This window comes from Hyperolius riggenbachi, chromosome 8 (genome assembly GCF_040937935.1).
Source record: "Hyperolius riggenbachi isolate aHypRig1 chromosome 8, aHypRig1.pri, whole genome shotgun sequence".
NCBI classification, from domain to species: Eukaryota; Metazoa; Chordata; class Amphibia; order Anura; family Hyperoliidae; genus Hyperolius; species Hyperolius riggenbachi.
In genome coordinates, this window is record NC_090653.1 from 196,147,700 (window position 1) to 196,174,995 (window position 27,296).

General features: G+C 47.1%; 1 protein-coding gene across 3 annotated transcripts in view; it reads right to left on the bottom strand.

The window, feature by feature from the left end:
• Window positions 1-4,514: 4,514 nt before the first annotated feature.
• Window positions 4,515-27,296, bottom strand: part of MARS2 (methionyl-tRNA synthetase 2, mitochondrial) — a 57,958-nt gene continuing 35,176 nt past the window's right edge. For all 3 annotated transcript variants that reach the window (XM_068248076.1, XM_068248077.1, XM_068248080.1), the window contains exon 3: window positions 4,515-5,751. In XM_068248076.1, the coding sequence (XP_068104177.1) occupies window positions 4,630-5,751 (1,122 nt within the window). In that variant the 3' untranslated portion in view covers window positions 4,515-4,629. The remainder of the gene's footprint in view (window positions 5,752-27,296) is intronic.

A 27,296-nucleotide genomic window follows, 5' to 3' on the forward strand; every position in this document is an offset into this window, starting at 1 on the left:
TCCACACAGCAAACAGGAGATAGACTTTCTCAGGCTTCTTCAATGTTTACGTTATTTATTCAGGTAACAGAAATACAGATAGATACAGTTTATCATCTCCTGGCAAAGCAGACTTCCATGTTGCGTTACAGCTGCTTGAGTATCTTCCTACTGAAGATACCCAGGTCTTCTTGTATCTACTCTATGTTACATCTAGACTACCTATGTACAGCATACATTATATCAGATTACAGAAAGGAAGAACATGCTTAGAGGTCCCAGTCAGCCTTGCGAGCTAGTGTGAAAGTAAAGAGCAGAATGCTCTCTCCATCGCTCACTCCGGATTTAATACCGACTAGGAAAGAGTTAAATATGACATCATCTTCGCCACCCCCTAGATCAGATTATTGGTGGACCCACTCGTGGTGTCATCATACACATCTACTTGATTAATAATCAATGAGGCATTTGACCTATATGCAGGACTGTGGATGTTTAGTAAATATGGCTGATGTTTACTGTTCCTGTGGTGTACGTGTGGAGGTCAGAATAGGCCGATGGCCTTCTTTTAGGAACATGTTCTCAGTATCTGCGTGTATCCTTTGCTACACGCAGACCCTGAGATGCCTCTGCCTGCATCACAAAACCTCTATTTATTTTAAAGGCATACACTGCGGACAAGCCTTTTACATAAAACTCAGGCCAAGTAACTGAGGCCTACTTAAATTATAACACTTACAATGTGTGCACCCTCCACCCTTCTTATACATTCTGCTGGTTAGATGACTAAATACTGTATCACCCCCCCAAATAAGCCGACCCACATATAAGCCGAGGTGCCCAATTTTCCTTCAGAAACCAGGAAAAAGCGATTGACTCACGTATAAGCCCCCTCCTCACTATAGCCTCCCCCATAGGATAAATAGATAGGTGTGCCTTTAGTATGAAGCATTCCCCCACTTAGTTATTAATAGCCAGATGTGCCCCCTGTACTAGGAATCTCCCCATAGCGAGATGTAACCCATTATTAGGCAGCCCCCCATAGCCAAATGTACCCCCTGTATTAGCCCCCCCCCCCATAGCCAGCGGTGCCACCTGTATTAGGCATACCCCCGAAGCTAGATGTGCCCCTATATTACAAATTCCCTCCTTAGCAAGCTCTGCCACATGTATTAGGCATCTCCAACATAGCCATATGCGCCCACCATATTAATTAGGCATCCCCCCTTTAGCCAAATGTGCCCCGTATCCCCCTGGGATACCAAGCCAGGTGCAGTACATGCTTCCCCCCCACCCCTCGCTTGTAGAGCGTGCAGCAGTGGCTTACCTATCAGTGCCATGGACTCTTGCTGCCTGCATGAAGTATGCTGCTGGGAGATTTACCGCTGTCTGAAAGGAGGTGCCTGTGTCCCAGCCAGTGGGTCCAATCCTGCAGGAATGCCCCTGGCCACTTGTACAGCATCGCAGCAATGTCAGTGCTTGGGTTTCCTCTTCAGATTGTGAGAAGCTCACATTCACGTTGTATCCCAATACGCCACTAGAGGGCATCATAAAGATGAGACAATGTGTGCATCACAGGCTGAATAGGAGACCCCAGCGCTGATGTCACCACTGCGATCCAGTACAAGTGGCCAGGAGCATTCCTGCAGGCACGGACACGCTGGCTGGGACACAGACACCTCCTTCCAGACAGCGGTATGTCTCCCGGCAGCATACTTCTTGCAAGAAGCAAAGGTCCCTTTGTGGGGGGGGGGGGGGGCATTCTTGCAGGCAAGGAACGCTGGCTGGGACACAGGCAACTAATTTAAAGCAGCAACGGTAAATCTCCTGGCAGCATATGGCAGGAGGGCACTCGGAGGGGGAAGTGGGTGACACAGACACTCATGGCTCATGTATAAGCCGTGTGTGTGGGTGGGGGGGGAATGACACTTGACAAATTCGGCTTATACGCTAGTATATACAGTAGGTCTCAGTAGGGGTACAACCTTAAAGTGTACCAGAGATGACTAAAAAAAATAATAATCAAACATACCTGGGGCTTGCTCCAGCCCCCTCAGGCCTGATTGCTCCCTTGGCAATGCAAACCCCCTCCCCTCGTCTTCTTAATTTTCTGTAACAGGTACCTGTATCTTCGGGCAGTTGGCACATGTGCAGTGCAGCTGCGCACGCTACCCAGTCTCTCTCCCACGGCCAGGAGAGTTTTGCGTCTGCACAGTAGTGCTGCTCAGGCGCAGAAAGCTCTTAGCGTCTAGAGCGAGACAGGGGAGCGAGTGCCGTCGCAATGTGCATGCGCCAATTGGCCGAAGATACCGGGACCCCATTACAGAAGATCGAGAAGGCGGAGGATGGCCCAGAGGAAGTGATCAGGCCAGAGGGGGCTGGAGGAAGCCCCAGGTATGTATAAAAATTTTTTCCCAGGCATCTCTAGTTTACTTTAAGGAAAAAAAATACCATATACTCTCCACATGTCATGTTGGTGTCAGGTTACTCAGCATCTAAACCACAGAACTGGATTCAACACCAATCAGTCTCTGAAAATGTGCCTAAAGGCATAATGGAAATATCAAGCACAAGTTTTAATTTTTATTCCCTGTATTTTATACCGTGCTCTATTAGTTTATTTTACAAACCCGTTTAGTCTCTTAATAACAATTGCATTTTGTTTCTTAATAACTAAAAAACATTAAGCCTAATATTTAAATGCTAAGTAAAAAAGTACTGAATGTTACCTTTGAGCATGCTACTGTACTGCATTTTGCAAGTGCTCGTCAGTTTGTGATCTAGGACCATACAGTGTCTGCCACTGGTTAACAGTCCGCTGTGACAACTTCCTCCCTGCTTACTGGTGCGAGTTTGCTGTCCACAGCACTGAAAATATATGTGCAGGGTGTTCCTGGAGTTACAAATGTCACAGTTCTTCTCTTCAAGCATGAGCATACATACAGCATCTTCGGTCCCCCCTCTCAAAAAAAATTAATAGAAAAACAAACCTTTAAAATTTCAATTTGTGTCACCTAAGGACAACTTTGCACTATACCTCAGTCCATCTTACAGTGGCTTGCAATAGTATTCGGCTGAATAATTACGCACACCCCACTTTGCAGTTATTTTTTTTAACAAAAATGTTTGGAATCATGTATGATTTTCGTTCCACTTCTCACGTATACACCACTTTGTATTGGTCTTTCACGTGGAATTCCAATAAAATTGATTCATGTTTGTGGCAGTAATAAGACAAATGTGGAAAACTTCAAGGGGGCCGAATACTTTTGCAAACCACTGTATATTAGCTGGGGCCCAGAGGGGATTTTTTGGATAAATATGCATATGGTTTCTGCTATACATGTAGAATTTTAAAGTGCATTATTGGATCTGGTAATAAACTGCAAACACCAACATTAGCTTTTGAGAGGGTTCATGAGACCATGCAGCATCACAAACTTGTTTTCATTGCAGTGTTATCTGAGGGCCCAAAGATCACAACAATCTAATACTGGCTTTTGACCTTGTCCAACGCGTACAGAGACTTCAACTGGTTCCCTGAATCTTTTTGTGAGCTTGTGCATTGTAGATAATGTAATCCCTATCGTCTTTACCATTTTGTCTTGCTTAAAGAGAAACTCCAACCAAGAATTGAACTTTATCTCAATCAGTAGCTGATACCCCCTTTTACATGAGAAATATATTGCTTTTCACAAACAGACCATCAGGGGGCGCTGTATGACTGATTTTGTGCTGAAACCCCTCCTACAAGAAGCTCTGGGACCGCGGTACTTTTGGCAGTTTGTTACAATGTAACAAGGCTCACAGACAAGAATTAGCTGTTTACAGCTGTCTCTAACAGCCAAAACAGCTAGCAGCAGCTACATAACCTGCCCACAGTAAAAATGTCACCATGTAATAAATGTCAGAATGTAAATCGGGGAGAGAAAAGATTTTACAATGAGCAAACACTGACTAAATCATTTATACATAATTATTGTAAAAATGAAGCTTTTTTTATTACATTATTTTCACTGGAGTTCCTCTTTAACATTCTTAAATTGGATCCTTTTTCGGCCTTGAGGTGTTTGACAGAGTGGTGTACCCATATTGAACTTCAAAGAGTGAGGCTCTCTGGGACAATCGTATTGTACTCAATCACAGTACTGACCTTTTGCCTTTTAGCATAATTAGGTGTGACATGCTCCACCAGATTTTTTCTATCATGATACAACTTTCTATTTTTTTCCACCTTTTCTTTAATTGTGTTGCTGGCATCACCAAATGTCAGCAGCAACCACACACACTGAACCTGAGTAACATCTCAAAGAAACTATCTGCTTATAGGCATGGGATAAAATTTTAAGACAAACATTATTGAATAAAAGTAGCCACATTTTACACACAAAAGGTAACAAATGAGAACTGTGATTACTAAAGACCATCATGCATATTCAGATGTGGCCTAAGATAATGTAAGCAGCATATGATGACCTTTAGCTATTACTCAATATTTTTACATCTGTGACTAAAGATGAGAAGTCTCAAGTGAATGTGTTTGACATACTACTTTAATAATTTTGCAAAGTTACAATGTAAACCACAGTTTCAGTGTGCTGTGTAAAAACCAGCATGATTACATTTATAGACAACCTATTGTCTATTTTGTCAGTTGTGTTGGTCTTTATCTTCCAATCTGTGATATAGGAGGCCACAATTAGGCCCTAGCTTTTGTCCCTGAAAGCAGCAGTTCTTTCCCTCTGTTGCTGTGAAGAAATGACTTCCTTTCAATATTCTGTGAGTGTTATCAACCCCAAGCCTATCTAGGATAACTTTAGCTATGCCAGGGACTGCAGGCTGTAGCAGGGTGGCGTACAATCTCAAAGCTTCTAGGCTAAGATAAAGTACACTCTGTCCCCAGGCCTTTTCTTCTTCCTTTCCACTGTGCAGTTTCCACGGTGCTTGACTCTGGAAAAAAGCATTAGACAAGCGCACACATACATCAATGGCCTCTAATGCTTTGTAAACTTGAAAATTATTCATGAACTGGTCTACTTTTTCAGGAAGCCCCCTTAAAGCTCCAAGTAGGGTCTGTAACTGGTCTTGGGCAGAAGGTGGTATATTCAAGCATTGATAATGTGGCCAGCACTGTAAAGGGTTAATAGCCTGCGCTGTGCAGCGGTTCAGAAGCCCACCCAGAGCATCAGCTAGAGTAGAGTTTAACAGCTTACAGACAGAATTGTGGTTAAAATCACAGTCTCGTTCAGGGGAACCATTTCGAAGCAAGAAATATCGCAAACCATCTCTAGTATACTGCTTAATACACTCTGTGGGGTCAACTACATTCTGAAGGCTCTTTGACATCTTAACTCCTTGACATGTCCAATGAGAATGAACAAACAATTTGACAGGAGGAGGAAGATCAGCGGCCATTAAAAAAGCTGGCCAGTATATTGCATGGAAACGCAGAATGTCCTTTCCAAGAAAATGTATTGATGGACCCCATGGAGCATATTTCAGATCTGGGTATTTGGCTACAGTGAGATAATTGACTAGGGCATCAAGCCACACATATATAGTTTGAGAGGAGTCAGAAGGCACAGGGATACCCCAAGATACACGACTGCTCTGTCGAGACACAGAAAGGTCTTGCAATTCCTCTTCCAGCCACTGGTAAACTATTTGTTGAAATGAAACAGGATGAATAGGATTTGTCTGAAGCCACGTTAACAGTTTAGGACGAAAAGCTGACAAACGAAACATATAATTCTCTTCACTCATCCAGTGTACCTAAAAAAGGGGGAAACAATGCAAGAATGTAAATAAGCAATGTAAAATTTGATGAAAGCCACAAGATGCACATATGTACAACTCAATAAAACGCTAAAAATAAATAGTTAAAAAGGAGAAACAAGCTTGACATATTTACCCTTATTAACATGACATGTTTCTTTGTGTCAAGCCCACTCACTCAGTTAAAAGTATTTTATTGTCAAAAAAAGACTAGGGAGTTGATTCACTAAAGGAAATAGCGCAAGTAACCTCCTGTTACTCTCGCCATTTCTATATAGTGTGCTTTAAATGCACTGCGCTGCATGCTACGTGCGCTATTAGCGTAACGCATGTATACACCAGAGCGTACACCATGTTGCAGGTAATGCAGCATAGCGAACGCTATTACCTTACGCCTCCTTCCAGCAGCTCTCCTGTGTATACGTGTTCTATGTAGCGTGCAGCGCATTGCATTTAAAAGCACGCTGTGGAAATAGCGTAAGTAACAGGAGGTTACTCGCGCTATTTCCTTTAGTGAATCAACCCCATGATGAGTTTAAGTATTTTTTGACAATAATTAATTAACTTGATAGTGTAGTTTTGTTACATAGTTACTTTGGTTGGGAAAAAAAAGTTCAAGCCCCCTCAAAAAAATTCATGGCATGCATCCTCACATATCCCAGTTGATATAGAGGGAGAGTAAAAACCCATCCAAAGGTTTGAGCCAATTGGCTGCAAAAATGAAATGAAAAGCCTCCTGTGATGAAACGCGGAAAAGCCACTGCCTCTCAAGGTGAGGCGGCTGTTTCCGCGTCCAGCAGGGCGTCACAACGCGGAAAAAACGCAGCATGCCGCATAGGCAGAGCGGCGGAATCCGCATTGGGAACGGCGGAATCCGCATTAGAGGCAGCTCCCGCACTCAGTTCACTGGATACATTGCAAAATAGTACTGGTGTGGCTGGGACTGATAGTCTACCTAGATTCAGAGTGACACGCGCGCGCACAGAGGCAGAGCTTAAATAACAGCCAGGAGGGAGTCAGCTGACCAGGCGGGTCAGCTGACATTTTCCACTACTCTCATTGGTCCAGCAATTAGGGAGGTCCTGGAGAGGTCCTTGTGTATATATACTGCTGGCTGTTCACTTGCTCTTTGTCTGGCGTTGCAAACACATACGTGGGAGCACTCAGACCTGTAGTCAGATCCTTAAGTGTGTCGGGACCAGCTGGAGCTGTAATCCTACACTTAGCTAGATTCTGTTGATAGCTTAAAGTACTAGTTTGATTGTGATTATCTGTTATGACTCTTTGCCTGCCTGACTATCCTCCTGAACTCTGATCTTGTACCTTGCCATTCTGATACTCTGTTGCCGAACCCCGGCTCGTCCTTAGACTCTGCTTCTGCCTCCTGATCTTGTGCCTCGATATTTCTGATGCCCTGTTGCCGAACCCTGCCTGTACCTAGACTCCGCCTCTGCCTTCTGATTCTGTACTTTATCTGTCCGTGTGTTACAACCTGGCTTGTCCGACCTCGAGAACCGACCTTACTATTGGAGGCGGTTCCCCGTCCTCTTAGTGACACTACCTCCTGAGTGTTACTTTCAGACTAACCTTCCTACTGTCAGCCTGACTCCTCCCGCCTTGGAGAGTTCAGGCCTTCGGAAGGAAGCCGTGCAGTACTCCTCACTGCCCTGAGGCCAGTCCTCTAAGTGTTACTGTTACACCAAACACTACACTCTACTCAGGTGAACAAAGGTTAGCTGGTATATCGGATTATCGGTGATACTGCAGATCACTTATAATCTGGTATACATCTGTATTCCCAGTGATACTGCAGATCACCGGTAATCAGATCCTCTCTGTGCTTCACCGTTCGTTACAGAACGCCAGACCAAAAGACAGATGGACGCACGCGCTGACCCCCTGAATGTGCTTGCCACTTCGGTGGATAACATCCATCAAGCACTGGGCCAGCACAAAGCCTTAATTGATGCTCTAACAGGCTCTGTGCAAACCCTCCAGACATCAGTTGATTCGGTGCGATCCCCTCCTAGTGATGACATACGTATGTCCGTACCTGATAAATTTTCCGGCCACAAATCTGACTTTCGAAATTTTAAGAGTAGAGTGTTGTCATATTTCGAGTTGAGACCCCGATCCTCGGGAACTGAGACCCAACGGGTCATTTTTATTAAGACTTTGTTGACTGGCGACTCCCAGTCCTGAGCATACAACCTGCCCCCCACAGATACAGCTCTGACCTCAGTAGAGGAATTCTTTAAAGCCATGGCAGTAATATACGACGATCCAGACCTCGCTGCGACCTCTGAGCGGAAGCTCAAGCTTTTGCGGCAAGGCAAGGGATCGGTCGAAGATTACGCGGCAGAATTTCGTAGGTGGTCAGTTACGGCCAGGTTTGATACCTATGCTTTGTTAGATAATTTCCTGTCTGGGCTGTCGGATGAGGTCTCCGACCTAATGTTAAGCCAACCCGAGCCCAAAACAGTCGATGAGGCCATCTCATCGGCCATTCGAATCGACCGTAGGCTACGTTATCAAAGACAGACTAGGGGCAGTCATCGTGTCAGGGCAACATCTTATGCAGCTCCTCCCGTAGCACCCCTGGTAACTCCATCTCCAGTCGTGCCTCCACCTGAGCCGATGCAGATCGGTCGGTCTAAGCTGACCCAAGTGGAGAGAAGACGGAGAATGATTGAACAGTTATGTTTATACTGTGGTGAAGAGGGACATAGGGTACGAAACTGTCCCATTAAACCGGATAAGAATAAGCCGGGAAACGCTATCGCCTAGGAGTTGTAAGGGGTGACACCCTAGGCGCCCAACTCACGCCCCTAAAAGAAAGACGGTTGCTTCTTCCCTGTACAATTTCCTGGGAAGATAAAACCGAGGTCACGGAAGCCTTTATTGATTCAGGCTCCGCGGCAAATTTCATGGATTTCTAGTTCGCTAAGAAATTGGGGGTTCCGCTCACACCGGTGGATCCACTTGTGCAGGTTACGGCAGTGGATGATTCTCCTCTGCAGAGGAATCATTCCCTGACTCTACCACCAGAGGTCGGAGTTACCATAGGGGTATTACATTGGGAGACGTTACAGTTTTTTGTGTTACACATGACCACCTCCACAATTATACTCGGCATGCCATGGCTACACCTACACTCCCCACACATTGATTGGGCCTCTGGTCAATTAATTTCCTGGTCAGATCGTTGTTTTCAGCACTGTTTAGGGAGGGTGACGTTGGGCCAAACCAGGGTTCAGGTGGAGGGGGTTCCTGAACAGTATATGGAATATGCTGATGTATTTTGCCCCAAGGCAGCGGATAAGTTACCTCCACATCGCCCTTTCGACTGTCCCATCGATCTCCGTTCAGGTTGTGTGCCCCCCCGGGGCCATTTGTACAATTTGTCGGGGCCCGAAAAATTTGCCATACAAGATTACATTCGTGAGAATTTGGCCAAGGGTTTCATTCGCCCGTCCCGATCGCCTGCTGGGGCAGGTTTCTTTTTCGTTAAAAAAAAGGACGGAGGCCTGCGGCCCTGCATTGATTACCGGGGAATTAATAAGATTACGGTGAAGAATCGCTATCCGCTGCCTCTGATAGACGATTTATTCACACAGATCACTGACGCTAAGATCTTTTCTAAGTTGGATTTGCGGGGCGCGTATAACCTGATACGCATAAGAAAGGGCGATGAGTGGAAAACGGCCTTTAATACTCCGGACGGGCATTACGAGTACTTGGTAATGCCCTTCGGGCTGTGTAATGCCCCGGCCGTTTTCCAGGAACTCATCAACGAGGTCTTCAGGGAAGTGTTGGGGAGATTTGTTCTAGATTACCTAGATGATATACTTATTTTCTCCAACAACCTCTCTGAGCATAGGACCCATGTAAAATTTGTTTTGAATAAACTGAGGCAAAACTCGTTGTACGCTAAACTTGAAAAATGTATTTTTGAAGTAACGTCTGTCGCCTTCCTGGGGTACATAATTTCCACCACAGGCCTGTCTATGGACCCTGCCAAGGTCTCCGCTGTTCTGGAATGGCCTCAGCCAGTTGGGCTGAAGTCTCTTCAGCGGTTTCTCGGCTTTGCTAACTATTACAGGCGGTTCATAAAGGGGTACTCCACGGTCATTTCTCCACTTACCAGTCTCACTAAGAAAGGGGCAGATACTACTCACTGGTCTCCTGAGGCTCTACATGCTTTTTCCACCCTGAAGGATCTGAGGTCACGGAAGCCTTTATTGATTCAGGCTCCGCGGCAAATTTCATGGATTTCGAGTTCGCTAAGAAATTGGGGGTTCCGCTCACACCGGTGGATCCACTTGTGCAGGTTACGGCAGTGGATGATTCTCCTCTGCAGAGGAATCATTCCCTGACTCTACCACCAGAGGTCGGAGTTACCATAGGGGTATTACATTGGGAGACGTTACAGTTTTTTGTGTTACACATGACCACCTCCACAATTGTGGATCTATTCTGGATCTATTCTGTTCGGCACCCATCCTCAGACATGTGGATACTTCTTTCCCATTTATTGTTGAGGTAGATGCTTCAGAGGTCGGAGTGGGGGCTGTGCTGTCTCAGCGATCAGGCTTGCAGGGTAGAATGCACCCGTGTGCTTACTTCTCTCGTAGATTCTCCCCGGCAGAGAGGAACTACGATATAGGCAACAGGGAGCTCTTGGCCATTAAGTTGGCTTTCGAGGAATGGCGACATTGGTTAGAGGGAGCAGAGCATACGATCACGGTTTACACTGATCACAAGAACTTGGAATACATCGAGGGGGCTAAGAGGTTGAGCCCCCGTCAGGCTCGATGGTCATTATTTTTCTCTAGGTTCAGCTTCATTATTACATACACTCCGGGTAGCAAAAATGTTAAAGCAGATGCTTTATCCAGGTACTTCGAGCCAGAGACAGCACAGCCCTCCGTTCCAGAGACCATTGTTCCCCAGAGGTTGGTACTAGCAGCAACTGGAACTTGGGAAGATTTGAAGGAGACTTTGGTTCCCTTCCAACAAGACATCCCGGAAGGGAAGCCCGCAGGGGTTATGTTCATTCCCCTACCTTTTCGTCTCTGGGTTTTAGAGATGTTCCATGCGCACAAGAATGCTGGGCATCCTGGGGCATCTAGAACACAAGATCTGGTAGCCAGATGTGCCTGGTGGCCTTCCTTGGCAGCGGATTGCAAGGAATATGTTAGGGAGTGTGCGATATGTGAGAAAAGCAAACCCTCCCGGCTGGCACCTGTCGGTACCTTGCAGCCTTTGCCCACCCCGAGTGAGCCGTGGACCCACCTGTCCATGGATTTTGTGGTCGACCGCTTTAGCAAAATGGCCCACTTTGTGCCCTTAAAAGGACTCCCCTCGGCTCAGGAATTGGCCGAATTATTCATTGTTCACATTTTCCGTTTACACGGCATTCCAGAAAACAGTTTCAGACAGGGGAGTCCAATTTGTTTCCAGATTTTGGAAGGCTTTTTGCCATCTAATGGGCATGAAGCTGTCATTCTCGTCGGGCTACGACCCACAGACAAATGGCCAGACTGAGAGGATAAATCAGTCCTTAGAACAATTTTTGAGATGTTATGTTGCGGAGGCGCAAGACGACTGGGTCAGATTCTTGCCCTTCGCAGAATTTGCTCAAAATAATTTGAGAAATTCCTCCTCCGGATTTTCTCCTTTTCAGGTGGTGACGGGGAGATCGCCCAAATTCTCTCCCTTGTCAGTTGCCTCTTCTCCGTTTCCAACCCTGGAAGCCTGGCACAGGGCATTTAAAGATATCTGGGGGACGGTGAAGAATAATCTGGAAAGGGCATTCCAGAGTCAAAAGGGTCAGGCTGACAAAAGACGCTCGTTGGAGTGGAAGTTCCAGCCAGGAGACTTGGTCTGGTTGTCCACTCGTCACTTGACCCTGAGACAGCCCTCGGATAAACTGGGCCCCAGGTTTGTGGGTCCATTTTCAGTAGCCAAGAAGATCAACAACGTTACTCCGTTGATCTTCCCGCCAGCATGCGTGGGGTAAGGTCCTTCCACGTATCCCTGCTTAAGCCAGCAGTCCATGTGGGTCCCACTCCTCCTCCTCCCATGGTGGTAGATGACCAACCTGAGTACGAGGTTGAAAAGATTTTAGATTCACGCTTTGTACAAAACTCGGTACAATATCTCGTACATTGGAAGGGGTACGGCATTGAGGAAAGACAATGGGCACCAGGGAGTCGCATGCATGCGGACGAATTAAGGAAGGAGTTTCATGCCTTACACCCCGAGAAACCCGGTAGGAGTTGTCCGGAGTCCACTCCTCGGGGGAAGGGGGGATGGTGTACTGTGATGAAACGCGGAAAAGCCGCTGCCTCTCAAGGTGAGGCGGCTGTTTCCGCATCCAGCAGGGCGTCACAACGCGGAAAAAACGCTGCATGCCGCATAGGCAGAGCGGCGGAATCCGCATTGGGAACGGCGGAATCCGCATTAGAGGCGGCTCCCGCACTCAGTTCACTGGATACATTGCAAAATAGTACTGGTGTGGCTGGGACTGATAGTCCACCTAGATTCAGAGTGACACACAGAGGCAGAGCTTAAATAACAGCCAGAAGGGAGTCAGCTGACCAGGCGGGTCAGCTGACATTTTCCACTACTCTCATTGGTCCAGCAATTAGGGAGGTCCTGGAGAGGTCCTTGTGTATATATACTGCTGGCTGTTCACTTGCTCTTTGTCTGGCGTTGCAAACACATACGTGGGAGCACTCAGACCTGTAGTCAGATCCTTAAGTGTGTCGGGACCAGCTGGAGCTGTAATCCTACACTTAGCTAGATTCTGTTGATAGCTTAAAGTACTAGTTTGATTGTGATTATCTGTTATGACTCTTTGCCTGCCTGACTATCCTCCTGAACTCTGATCTTGTACCTTGCCATTCTGATACTCTGTTGCCGAACCCTGGCTCGTCCTTAGACTCTGCTTCTGCCTCCTGATCTTGTGCCTCGATATTTCTGATGCCCTGTTGCTGAACCCTGCCTGTACCTAGACTCCGCCTCTGCCTTCTGATTCTGTACTTTATCTGTCCGTGTGTTACAACCTGGCTTGTCCGACCTCGAGAACCGACCTTACTATTGGAGGCGGTTCTCCGTCCTGTTAGTGACACTACCTCCTGAGTGTTACTTTCAGACTAACCTTCCTACTGTCAGCCTGACTCCTCCCGCCTTGGAGAGTTCAGGCCTTCGGAAGGAAGCCGTGCAGTACTCCTCACTGCACTGAGGCCACTCCTCTAAGTGTTACTGTTACACCAAACACTACACTCTACTCAGGTGAACAGAGGTTAGCTGGTATATCGGATTATCGGTGATACTGCAGATCACTTATAATCTGGTATACATCTGTATTCCCAGTGATACTGCAGATCACCGGTAATCAGATCCTCTCTGTGCTTCACCGTTCGTTACACCTCCATTCCTCAATCAATTTTGAGTCTTGTCTCTGCATCTGCACCATAACTCCAAATGTATTTCTGTAATGCGGTGCCCAGATTTGTATTTTAAATTTCAGATGCAGCATTACAAGACAGTTAAAGTGTACCAGAGGTGACATGATGAGATAAACATGTGTATGTACAGTCCAAAGCATATTAATAACCAGGCTGTTTTACTTGCTTTATTTTTGCTGCTTGAAAGAGTTTAGCTGGCTCATCACAGGAGAGCTCAGCTAAGGAGAGCCGGCTCATCGCAGGAGAGCCGAGCCACCACCCACGTAAAGTCCCCGGCTGACTGCCGCCACCTCGCAACCACAGCTGAACCCCCGCAGCAGGCTGCTGGCCAGGACATCGACGGCCAGGCAACCTTAGGCACCCAACCATCGTGGTCTCTTGCAGCCATGGAAGCCTGCTGACGGAGAGACCTTCGCCGGGAAGAGGACGCTGCATAGCCAACTACATCCACCGCTGCCCCCCCCCCCCCCCGCCCCCCGCTTCTGGTCCGCTTGCCTACCAGGCCCCCCACGTGGGGAGGCGGCAACACAATAAGGAGTGCTCCCCTGTCTGACCCCACTGCGGACACAGTCGCACCAGGAGGCCTTAATTTTCCCAGCAGCGACCATCCAGCATCCTGCCACAAGGATCCTGACCATCGCAGAGCCTTGGATCATGGCACTCCTAGGAGCTACAGCACTGGGCTGGTAAGAACCTCGCTCTCCTCACCTGCTTGCTGCCTGCACACATTGAACTGCTGACACTGCTGCCCTATCTGTTATGCCGGAGCATGGACTGTTATGTGTGTTATGGATTGCCACTTTTATAATTGTTATTTGTATGGAGTGTTACCTTTATAATTGCCCCAGGGACTGCACTGACCAACATTGCATATTTTATGAACTGCCACTGTGGCTTCTGCAGTCCCATATGATCTGACCTGCTAACCTGCCTGATCAGTGTCCGATTCTACTGCTGCCTCTATGCTACATCCACCGATCTGTATTGATCTAAACTGTTTCCACGGACCAACTACTTTTTCTCATCTGACCTGCTGAACCTGGTGAATGACTGATTCCCTATTGCCCATGCCACTGTTGCACCCACAGTTCCGCACACAACGTGCTTACTGAACTTTACCTAACTGGCAAACTTTACCTAACGGGCAAATGCTGTGGCTGGTGACTCTGCATTCTCCATTGCAATGCCATGCTTCTCCACCCCCTGTTGACGATCCACTTCCGCCAGCGGCCATGCCCCCCCTCGCCACCACACGCATCACGTACTCCAGGGAGCAACTTCTTTGATGCGAACAACGTATTCCATCACCCCCTGAAGCAAAGTTCCTGCCAAACATGGTCCAGAACTACATCCAGCAGCTCCTGGTCTCTGCCCTATGGCCCAGAGCAGGCCAGCGGCGAAGGGGCTGTCGAGCTGGGGCTCTCGTTAGACTCAAAAAGAGGGGCCTGAGGTCAGCAATCCCCTCAGTACTCATGGCAAATGTCCGCTCTCTCCCCACGAAACAAGACGAACTACGTCTCCTCTTCGGCAGGTGGGAGCTCGGGAGGAACACCCCAGTACTCTTCACTGAGATTTGGCTACATGAGAACATCCCGGAGAACGCCTTACACCTCCCAGGCTTCAGCCTCATACGAGGGGACCGAGACCCTGCCCTCTCTGGGAAGAAAACAGGCGGTGGCATCTGCTTCTACATCAGCTCTTCATGGTGCCCCGCCCAACCAGCGCTCGACAGGAGGTGCTCCCCAGACCTAGAACTTCTACTCGTGAACTGCAGGCCGGCATACTCACCATGGAAGTTTTCCTCCTATTTCCTTGTCGGTGTGTATATTCCTCCTGATGCTGACGCCAAATCTGCCCTGAATACCCTCCGCGACACCATCTCGCAATGGGAAACGTCCCTCCCAGACTCACTGTTCATTGTCATGGGCGACTTCAACAGGGCCGATCTCCGACTCATGTCGCCACACTACCATCAGCATGTTGCTTGCACCACCAGAGGCCTGAACACCCTTGATCACTGCTACATGCCACTGAAGGACGCCTATAAAGCTATCTCTGGGGCAGCCCTTGGCTTCTCTGACCATTGCCTTGTTCATCTCGTCCCCACCTATAGGAGGCTCCTGGAATCGGCAAAACTGGTCGTGAAGCCCTCCAAGGTATGGTCAAGCTAGGCCAAGCTCCACCTTCAAGCCTGCTTTGACTGTACAGACTGGAAGACCCTGGCGGCCCCCGACCTGGATGAGTGGGCGGATAACGTCACCGCATACATCAGCTTCTGTGAGGCCTCCTGTGTCCCAAGGAGACTGCACACAAGGCGGGCAACCAGGAGGACTTCAGGAAGACGAGGGACGCTCTTAAATGAGAACTGAGAGTCGCAAAAAAGGAGTTCAAAAGAATGAGTAAAAAGTGGAGAAACCGGCACTGCTAAATAGGCTTCTTTATTCAATTGCGTAGAAAAAATAAATACATCTTGCAAACATGCGCATTAGCATAAAAAGTATAAAACATACCCTTGGGGGGGAAGGTAGCATTAATCGGTGTTTGGTGAGCGGTGGGTGCCCGGGTGCTGATGCCTTACAGCAGTTTCACACGTACACGCGCTTCTATGGGGGCTGCGATGAGGAGTCTCTTAGTTAATTCACTTATAGCCCATTAGTGCCGGCAAACACCGCTTAGACCCCGCCCATCAACTTCCCGCTTCCGGCAATGATACTCCAGAGCGCTTCTGCGCTCCAGCTGATTGCCATGGAAGCAGGGGACTCTTCCACCATGCGTCATGACATTCGCCTATATTAGGCAGCGTCTCTCACGCTCAATGCGCGTATTAGGTCGCATGGAGTACTGATGCCGCACTTGGGGAACATCTTGTGTCCAAAAACTGGTACTGCAGCCCCATTGTACACAACATATAGGCAGGCGTGAAATAAAAGGAGAAATAGGGGAGAAATAACGAAGGGGAGTGTGAAACACATATGAACCGCACAAGTAAAAAAAAAGGGGAAAGTGACAGTGGGGTATAATTAGGTAGACATAAGAATATATTCAACGTAGGTCCAACCATATCAAAATGTTGGAATGGTGTAAATAGGATAGATAAAAATGAGTGATGAACACAAAGTGACCCATATGCGTGTGTTCTAGGTGATGCTAGCACCACTTCGCCTACGTGGTACAGAGGAAATAATATGATTCTAAGAATTACTATTGGAATATATTGGTGCAATATATATGTGTGTTACATCCATACATTCACCATAAAACATGAATCATGTATCATGGGGCCCCATCAACACCCCCGTAATCAGGGGTGGAGGCGGGGCCCCATCTGGAAAGAGAGAGCAGGCTGGCAGGGGAGGGAAAGAATCAAGTCACCATTAGAACAGATGAAAAAATGGCAGGTGTATCCCACTATTGCTTTAATGCAGAAACCTGTGGAGAAACAAGTCCCATTTTTCAATTACGAAAAAAAAAGGCGGGGAGAACATCGATGTAGGGGCTGGTCCGAATATAAAGTCATAAAAAGAGTGCTCTGGTTAAGGGTCCAAAAAGCATAAAAGATCTGTGTAATCATTTAGACCCAGAGGTCCCATTGCATCAGTCCTTAAAGAGACTCTGAAGCGAAATAAATTTGCTAAATTTACCTTATAATTCGCTCCAGAAGTCTCATCTGCGCTAAACCGCCGCATCCCCGCCGAAAAACGAGGGCTGCAGACTCCCCAAACCCCTGGGCAAACACCCACGACCAACTTGGCCGTGGATTCTTCTACCCTGAGAAGCAGGGCTATGAGTTGTAGCTCTGCCTCTCCTGCCGTCAATCAACAAGCGGATCTCGCCTCACCCCACCCCTCTCTGTGAAGGAAGAGTGAGAGGGGCGGGGAGAGGCGGCGATGTGCCACAATTGACATCAGAAGAGGCAGAGCTACAGCAGAGAGAGCTCTGCCCCTTCCAGGAAGCGCCCGCCAGATTCCCCCCTGGGGATTTGGGTGGTCTGCAGCCCTCGTTTTTCGGCGGGGATGTGGCGGTTTAGCGCAGATGAGACTTCTGAAGCGAAGTATAAGGTAAATGTAGCAATTTATTTCGCTTCAGAGTCTCTTTAAAATTAGTAAGGCTTCTTCACGTTTCAACATTTTTTCTCGATTGCCTCCTCTAGTAGGAGGCTGCGCGTGTATTAGGCTTGCAAATTTCAAGGTATTCGGGTCGCCCCTATTGTCCTTTCTAATGTGAGGATATTGAATTAAAATGCTCCCTGAATCTCTCCCTGAGCATTCTTGTGGTCTCTTCTATGTAGAACCTTCCGCAGGGGCACCACAGGGCGTATAGCTCAAATTTCGTTTTGCATGTAAAAAAGGCCCGTATCCGACGCGACACAGGGCCCAATTGTGCGTACGTCCCCATTGGTTTGCAGGATTTACATCGCCCGCATCTGTGGTTTCCCTGTGGTTGTCCCCTGAGGAGCCAGTTGCTACCATCTGGTGAAATAAACTCACTTTTACTTATTAGGGAGTCTATTGTTGGAGATTTCCTCATGGAGAAAAGAGGGCCACCTTCCACAAGCGGTTTTAATATTGGGTCTCTGAATAGGATGTTCCAGTTTCTATTTACAGTTTCCTTGATCACATGGGACATACTTGTATGCTGAAAGGAAAAGGGGACTTTATTTTTCATATTCACATTAGTTCTTCCTTTCTTAGCTTCTCTGTGTAGAAGAGAGTGTCTATCCTGGGTCCGTGATTTCCTGTATGCTTGTTGAATGGTTTCGGGATCATAGCCTCTATCAACCTCATGCCCAGTTCCTCTGACTGTTGTCAAAAATCGTCCCCCTCGTTCGTTGTTCCTACGGAGCCTGAGGAACTGGCCATAAAGGAGGGCTTGTGTGACATGCTGTGAGTGAAAGCTCTCATTGTGCAGTAGGGAATTTGAGGCAGTCAGTTTTCTATAGCCCCTTGGGATTAATCTGTCTCCCTGTATTTCCAGTTCCAGATCCAAAAAGGAAACCCTTTTGGTATCTAGTACTGATGTGAAGGCCATATTGACATCATTGTTATTAATAAATGTCATGAAATCTTGAAATGATTCACAAGTCCCGGACCAGAATACAAGGACATCGTCCTCGTACCTGGACTACATCCTGAGTTGCCTTCTGAAAGGGTTGAGTTCCGAACGGATATGGAGCTCTTACCACCATGCCAAAAATATATTGGCATAAGTACAGGAGACAGCCGTTCCTATGGCTGTCCCCGATACCTGCCAATACCACCTCCTATCAAATTGGAAGACGTGAGTACAAAGGTTAAACACTCACATATATACGCTTTGTACACATCGTTTTTATTGGTTTTATCTAGGAGAAACTAGAGAGGATACCCGGAGAAAGTATTGCAGGAGGTGTTACAGAGGGCCAGAGACGTTATGGCGGGGAATGACGAGAAACCCCCCCAAAAAATGCGATTGCCTTTGTACATGACCACAGCCCGATGGCAGGAACTATTAAAAAGACTGTGATCAAAAATCTTACGATATTACAATCTAATACCTCTTTAAACCCAATCCTACATGAACCTCCTGTGTTTTCATACAGATCAAGCAGAAGCTTAAGGGATATACTGCTCCAAGTGGATCCAGTGGAAAAGTATGAGAAACCTCCCTTTTTTTTATAGCAGGAAAGGTTGCTATAAATGTTACAACTGTAATGTGTGTAATGCACTAATGACTGGCTCATATTTTCTGCATCCTAGGAGCGGTAAACGTTATTACCTTAAAGAGGAACTGTAACGACAAAACGGCCCCTGGGGGGTACTCACCTCGGGTGGGGGAAGCCTCCGGATCCTAATGAGGCTTCCCACGCCGTCCTCCATCCGTCAGGGGTCTCGCTGCAGCCCTCCATGCAGCGGTGACGTAATATTTACCTTCCTGGCTCCTGCGCAGGCGCTCTGACGGCTCCGAAGTAGGCGGAAATACCCGATCACCGTCGGGTCTGCTCTACTGCGTAGGCGCAAGTTTCCGGCGCCTGCGCAGTAGAGCGGACCCGACGGAGATCGGGTATTTCCGTCTATTTCCGTGCCGAAAGTCGCCACAGCGCCCCCGCTGGAGCCAGCAAAGGTAAATATTGAACTGACAGTCGGCACAGTCGCCGGCTGTTCGGAGGGCTGCAGCGAGACCCCCGTGGGACAGAGGACGGCGTGGGAAGCCTCATTAGGATCCGGAGGCTTCCCCCACCCGAGGTGAGTACCCCCCAGGGGATCTTTTTAATGTTACAGAGTCTCTTTAAGGATTATTACAATTGCAACACTGAGTATTGCACATAGATGTTACGGTGCCCTTGTGGACTGGCTTACGTGGTGAAGACCTCAGGTGACTTTAAAGAACAAAGCGACACCCATGCTAACCTAAAAATAAAAAACACATATATAAGTAGATAAATACTACTTCTACTTACATAACAGATGTATTGTGCTATCCACGTAATGATTCCTGTGAATTTTATAAAGGAAAAGCAGAAAATCCTATTCTAGGCAGTTGCCATCTTGCCAAGCTAATGATGACATCATATCCTCCCTGACTCTTGTTTTCTTCCCCTCCCTTCTCTTGCTCATTGTGTATTCATTAGTTGCCCTCCTCCCAGAGTCTTCAGACACTCCTACTGAGGTGTATACTAACAACTGCACTGTCTTTTATATTTACACATCCAATCACTGAGTCACCTCAGCCTTGCTTGTAAACACAAGAAATCAGAGGGTTTTTCTGAGAAGGAGCTAGGCAGGGAAATAAATGGAAGAGGAGGAATATATTATAGATAAAAAGAACTCCCAGCATTCAACTCTTTGGCACGGTTTGGCACTAGGGCCAGTGCTCCTAAAGTATGTGATAACTACAAACCATAGCAGCAGTTTTGCAAGTTTTGTATGCAGGATTAGCATCTTTATCACTTAATACACTCAGACCAGTTGCTGTTGAAATTTGAGTTTGATGGTGACAATACCGCTTTAAGGTGTGCTTCCATCACAGAAGTGATATCCATCTGGCAATTGAGGCACTGGAGAAAGGTAAAACGCTAGATGACACCAAACCAGTGGCAATCCATTTTGCTAATATGAAGCACAGAAACAGTGACTTAAAAAGGGACTTGTCATTGACTGTGTAAAAAAAAAAAAAAACCCAGACGAGGAGGGGACCATGATAGATTGCTATTACAAAGGGAGGCTTTGGATAAATACCCTGGACACTGTAGCACCCAGAGAATTGAATCAGTAGAATTTCTCGAATTGCTTTCTTAGTGAGAGATGGACTGCATTGACCATGGGATGTAGCTTAATGTGTTCTTTAGCATAGAATTGTATGCCCAGTCTAACTTGAAAAGCTGTGTATGATGATGATTGGGCACCCTCTGAGTCATATGTGACACTGTTTGATAGGGTATAGAATGTCACTTTTACTGACAATCATATGTATTGCTGACTCCCTGTTTTACCCTTCCCCCGCATTCCTTCTCCCACCTCTGCACCCCCTCCCCCCTTCCCTCCTTTTCCCCTTTCCATCTCCTTTCTTTCCCCCCTTTTTTTCTCCTCCCTCCTGATGCATTGCAATCTATTTTACTCATGACTCAGAACTGTTATTGTGATGACGCTATGTTAGAGGATTCTTTAATTCCGTGTTGCTAGATATATTATGCCTTGCAGAATGGATACTGTAGCTGTCACAGATGCCGATGACCGTGACCCTTTTTGCTGTACAGTGTTTTGGCAGCATCTGGGGCTTTATTTGCCCATTTACCCTAAGGAGAGTCCTGAGTGACCGTACTGTGACCATACTGACTGCACCGCGTTACATTGTGATGTGGGCAGTGGGAGTGGTACGCACAGTTCAGCGTGTCAATGCCACGCAAGGGTTCATGTATGAGCATATGGGTTATGCGACCTTATGGTCGCATTAACCAATTCATGTCCTACCTACAGTATATTCACGTCATTGCAACTGGCTTCTGAAAGCCACATGACTTGAATATAAGTTGTGCCCTTTAAATGAGCACAGCGTGCGTGCTAGCATGCACCTGGGCTCATCAACCCCCCTCCCTCTAACTACTCTAATCCTGGATGCCTTCCCGGGGGTCCGATCCCCCCACCCCACGCCCGATCCCCTGTAATGATACCCCCTCCCCCTCCATGCTGCGATCGGGCAGCATGGGGAATTACAAAGAAGCCGGGACCCGATCCACTCTGCACATAGAGGCTGTCAGCGGTACTGAATGGAGGGGAGCCAATCCCCGCGCTGGAAGATGATTAGGTGGGAAATGTTCTTTGTAATTCCCCATGCTGCCCGATCGCAGCATGGAGGGGGATGGGGGAATCATTAAAGAGAAACCGCTGCTCAGATGGGGGGGGTGGGGGGGGGAGGGAAGGAGAGCAACACAAAATGGATTAACAAGGGGGGGGGAGGGAAGGAGAGCAACACAAAATGGATTAACAAGGGGGGGAGGGGGAGTAAAGGGGCGCCCACACCTAGCTATGGAGGGGGGGGGAGGGAATAGACACATCCATCCAGCCAGCTTTGGGGGAGAGGGGCCAAATATATACATCTGGCTAGCTGGGGGGGGGGGGGGGGTACTAAGGCCTGGCTGGGGGGGGGGGATATCCAGAGGCACATCTGACCAACTATGGGGGAGGGAGGCATATGTAGGTGCACATCTGGCTAACCGGGGGGAGGATCAGATTATAAAGGAGGAAAAAAATAACTAAATAAAAAAGTCGGACACAAATTGAAAAAATGCATTTTATTTCCAAATCATTTATTGTCATCATACATTGTACTAGGATTGAAATGTAAATGGTAAAATAACCAGGGCAAATGGAAAAGTAAAATGTGTGGGTTTAACTTACAGCAGCAACTTTTTTTTTTCAAACTATAATGGCTGAAAACTGGGAAATAATGACTTTTTTCATTTTTTTACCCCTTGTTCCCTTTAAAATGCATAGAAAATATTATAATTCTTAGCAAAAAGCACCACCCAAAGAAAGCCTAATTGGTGGCGGAAAAAACAAGGTATAGATCATTTATGTATGATAAGTAGTGATAAAGTTATTGGCAAACGAATGGGAGGGGTGTGAAATGTAGAAAATTGTTCTGGTTTTTTTAGGGGGAAAACCCCAGGGACGCGAAGTGGTTAAGCTCGGGTACATGTGGTTCCCATGGCAATGGGTTGCCATGGTGACGCGACAGAAGTGACACGGTGAAGGGCAAATGTGATGCGACGGTCTGGAAGACACTGCAGTCTAGCTTAGTCGGCGCACGGTAACGGTCGGTGGAGCCATGGCGCCAAACTGACAGCCTATTGGGTTTGAATTGGGACTTGTTCCCGCTCCCCAGCTGGGACTGACAGACGGAGGAATATGGTAAGCGTTCAACACAATACATTCACGAATGGTAACAGTATCCATTCGATCTCCATGTACATGTACAATAGGTGATACAGTAATGTGCATTATGTTCTTTAGGCTGATGCAGCGTACAGGATTGCATTTGTTTTGTTTACATGGGTAATTGGATGTGATGCAAGATGAGGGGAGGTGCTTAGCATCACTGATTGTCATGGGTAGATGTCCACCAGATTGTATATAACTGATGTGCACTATGAAGTGTATAGTTTGTCTGCACTGTCTGAGAAAGGGGACCTGCTGTTGGCCCCAAAACATTTGTCACGTTTTTGTGCTGATGGAGCAATAAAGAGGACTATTGCAATTTGAATCTGGTGTGCGAGCCTGGACTTACATTTCGATTGCTATGTGAATCAGTGCTTTGGCTTGGCACTCACAGGCTCTGCACCCAGTATTTGGGTAAGGTGTGCCACTTCCACCTCTCTTCTGCCCTGTTGGGTAGGAAGTAAGTCACTGGGATTCCCATCAGTCCCCGCATGGGCACGTAAATGTTGTACCAATGTTGCACACTTGCTGTGTTGCCCATTGCAGACTTTATGTTGGGACTGTGGCATTTTGGATACTTCCGCTGCACCGCGTCGCATTGCAAGTCTCCATAGACTTGCATGGCCCTTGTGGTAGGGGAGTGGCACGAAAGCGTAACGCTGGGCGACGCAGCAAGCAAGTGCGCAAGGGTCCTAAATAGCTCTAGAGAAAGTTAATGGTTGAAATTTGATTGGCTGTTGGTTGCTTCACCTGCTTCTCCAAACCTTAAACTCTGGTCACTTAACCACCTTAGCGGTATGGACGAACTCAGCCTCGGTGCATATCTCAGCCCCTGGTTGGCCTTTTTTTACAATTTTTTTTTTAAAAACACGCAGCTAGCACTTTGCTATCTGCGTTTAATTCGATCGCTGCTGCTCGCCACCGATCCGCCACTACACGCCGCAAAAGTGGGCCCCCCCAGCCAATCACCGCCAGGCTGCGCTATGGGGTGGATCGGGACTCCCCCTGACGTCATTCCAATCGTCGCCATGGCGACGAGGGAAGCCCTAACAAAATCTTTCCATTGAAACACAATGAGCAAAATATAATTGGCTTTTGTTGGCCCTGCCCACTTTTTATACCCACAGCACATTATGACGTGATTCATGTTTGGCGAATATAGCTATAAAAATATATGAGTGGCATCAGTATGAAAATCCTCTCAAAGGAAGTGAATGGAAAATTGAGGTCTTTAATGGGCTGTCCCAAAAAGGCCTCCTTTCCACATACTGTTAATAGGCAGTGAAATGCCTCTCAAACTCTCACAACTGCCTGGTAATTGCTTGTTGCTGCTTCGTAACTGCTTTCTGAGCACACAGCTCAACAGTCCAAGGAAAAGAGGCCTCAGACAGAGAGATTATATAGGACTAGTAATTTTACCTCCTTCTTGTCACTAATACAGCTTTCTTTTGGTGCTATTTGATTGCTGCTGTGATTTTTAGTTTTTATTATATTCATCAAAAAAGACATGAATTTTGTCAAAAAAGATGATTTTTTTTTAAACTTTCTGTGCTGACATTTTTCAAATAAAGTAAAATTTCTATATACATTTTTGTCCAAATTTACTGTGCTACATGTCTTTGATAAAAAAAAACTCAGTGTATATTTATTAGTTTGGGTAAAAGTTATATAGTTTACAAACTATAGTACAAACAGTGAATTTTCCCATTTTGAAGCATCTCTGACTTTTCTGAGCACCTGTCATGTTTCATGAGGTGCTAGAATTCCAGGATAGTATAAATACCCCCCAAATGACCCCATTTTGGAAAGAAGACATTCAAAAGTATTCACTAAGAGGCATGGTGAGTTCATAGAAGATTTTATTTTTTGTCACAAGTTAGCAGAAAATGACACTTTGTGACAAAAAAAAAAAAAGTTTCCATTGCTGCTAACTTGTGACAAAAAAAAAAAAAATTAAAAAAAAAAATAAGAATATATGAAATCTGCCATGGACTCACCATGCCCCTCTCTGAATACTTTGGGGTGTCTACTTTCCAAAATGGGGTAATTTGTGGGGTGTGTTTACTGTCCTGGCATTTTGGGGGGCGCTAAATTGTAAGCACCCCTTTAAAGCCTAAAGGTGCTCATAGGACTTTGGGCCCATTAGCGCACCTAGGCTGCAAAAAAGTGTCACACATGTGGTATCGCCGTACTCAGGAGAAATAGTATAATGTGTTTTGGGGTGTATTTTTACACATACCCATGCTGGGTGGGAGAAATATACTGCCCTACTGTAAATTAGATTTTTTTAGTTTACACACACAATTGTCCATTTACAGAGATATTTCTCCCACCCAGCATGGGTATGTGTAAAAATACCCCCAAAACACATTATACTACTTCTCCTGAGTACGGCGATACCACGTGACACTTTTTTGCAGCCTAGGTGCGCTAAGGGGCCCAACGTCCTATGAGTACCTTTAGGATTTCACAGGTCATTTTGAGGCATTTGGTTTCTAGATTACTCCTCACGGTTTAGGGCCCCTAAAATGCTAGGGCAGTATAGGAACCCCACAAGTGACCCAATTTTAGAAAGAAGACATCCCAAGGTATTCCATTAGGAGTATGGTGAGTTCATAGAAGATTTTATTTTTTGTCACAAGTTAGTGGAAATTGATTTTTATTGTTTTGTTTCAAAGTGTCATTTTCCACTAACTTGTGACAAAAAATAAAATCTTCTATGAACTCACCATACACCAAACGGAATACCTTGGGATGTCTTCTTTCTAAAATGGGGTCACTTGTGGGGTTCCTATACTGCCCTGGCATTTTAGGGGCCCAAAACCTTGAGGAGTTGTCTGGAAACCAAATGCCTCAAAATGACTGTTCAGGGGTATAAGCATCTGCAAATTTTGATGACAGGTGGTCTATGAGGGGCCGAATTGTTTGGAACCGGTCATAAGCAGGGTGGCCTCTTAGATGACAGGTTGTACTGGCACTGAAGTGCAGGAAGTTCTCAAATCGTGACCTAGACATGGCAGCAGAGAACATGGCCATGTGACATAGACCAATAAGACTGCAATACATTCTTTTTGACTAGACCCATGTTAAGGAAAGGCCCCAAAAAAATGTTACGTTCGGAAACTTGGAGTGGTTTCCACCGAAAAGGTTTGGCATGGTAGCTTCTTGGATTGACGGTTGCGTATTGTGTGGCATAACGGTTGGTCTCAATTAAGTCCACAGTGATCAGAAAAAAAAAAATTCTGTCACTGCGGTGGGGCGGGTGAGGGTTTGGCCGGGTGATCAGAAGCCCGCAGGGGGCAGATTAGGACCTGATCTGATGGATAGGAGTGCAAGGGGGTGACAGGTGGTGACAGGAGGTGATTGATGGGTGTCTCAGGGGGTGGTTAGAGGGGAGAATAGATGCAATCAATGCACTGGGGAGGTGATCAGAAGGGGGTCTGAGGGGGATCTGAGGGTTTGGCCGAGTGATCAGGAGCCCACACGGGGCAAATTAGGACCTGATCTGATGGGTAGGTGTGCTAGGGGGTGACAGGAGGTGATTGATGGGTGTCTCAGGGTGTGATTAGAGGGGGGAATAGATACAAGCAATGCACTGGGGAGGTGATCAGGGGGGGGGGGGGTCTGAGGGCGATCTGAGGGTGTGGGTGGGTGTTTGGGTGCCCGCAAGGGGCAGATTAGGGTCTGATCTGATGGGTAGCAGTGACAGGTGGTTACAGGGTGATTGATAGGTGATCAGGGTGTGATTAGAGGGGAGAATAGATGCAAGCAATGCACTGGCGAGGTGATCGGGGGGGGGGGGGGGGGGTCTGAGGGCAATCTGAGGGTGTGGGCGGGTAATTGGGTGCCCGCAAGGGGCAGATTAGGGTCTGATCTGATGGGTAGCAGTGACAGGTGGTGACAGGGGGTGATTGACAGGTGATCAGTGGGCAATTACAGGAGATGATAGATGTATACAGTACACAGGGGGGGGGGGGTCTGGGGAGGATCTGAGGGTGTGTGGGGGTGATCAGGAGCCCCCAGGGGGCAGATTAGGACCTAATCTAAAATACAGTATATACGCTTTGTATACATTACAAAGCGTATTATACGCTTACTATGCAGCAGATCGGGGGTTAACAACCCGCTGGCGCTGCTAAACGGTCGGCGGGTTGACGTCGCGGGTGGGCGGAGCCTAATGCCGGCGGATGCGCGCGTCTATGCGCGTGATCCCCGGCAATTCAGCCCCCCAGGAGCCGCCGCCAATCGGCGTTACTTTGCCACCGCCCATAGGTAATGGGCGGTCGGCAAGTGGTTAAGCAGCACAGCTTAGTGTGACAGTGTAAGTAAAATTTTCAAAGTAGGCATGCTACTGCTGTAGGATGCACTACTAACTTACTCACACTCCCCTCTAAACTAATTGTCCCACTCTGGACCCTGTCAGGGCTAGTGACTTTGTAGGACAAGATTCCCGCACTTTGATTGGCCCAATAGGCTGCCTGTCCCTTGACTTGGCAGGGATTTCGTCTTACAAAGTGAATCAACCCCCAATTCAGCTAGCTAATTGTACAAGCTGGTTGTCAGTATTTCTCCTGTCTGGCTCTTGGGGAAATTGCTGATGTCGCTGAAACCCAAGAGAAGCAGAAGACAAGTCTGAGGGCTTGTTTCCACTGTT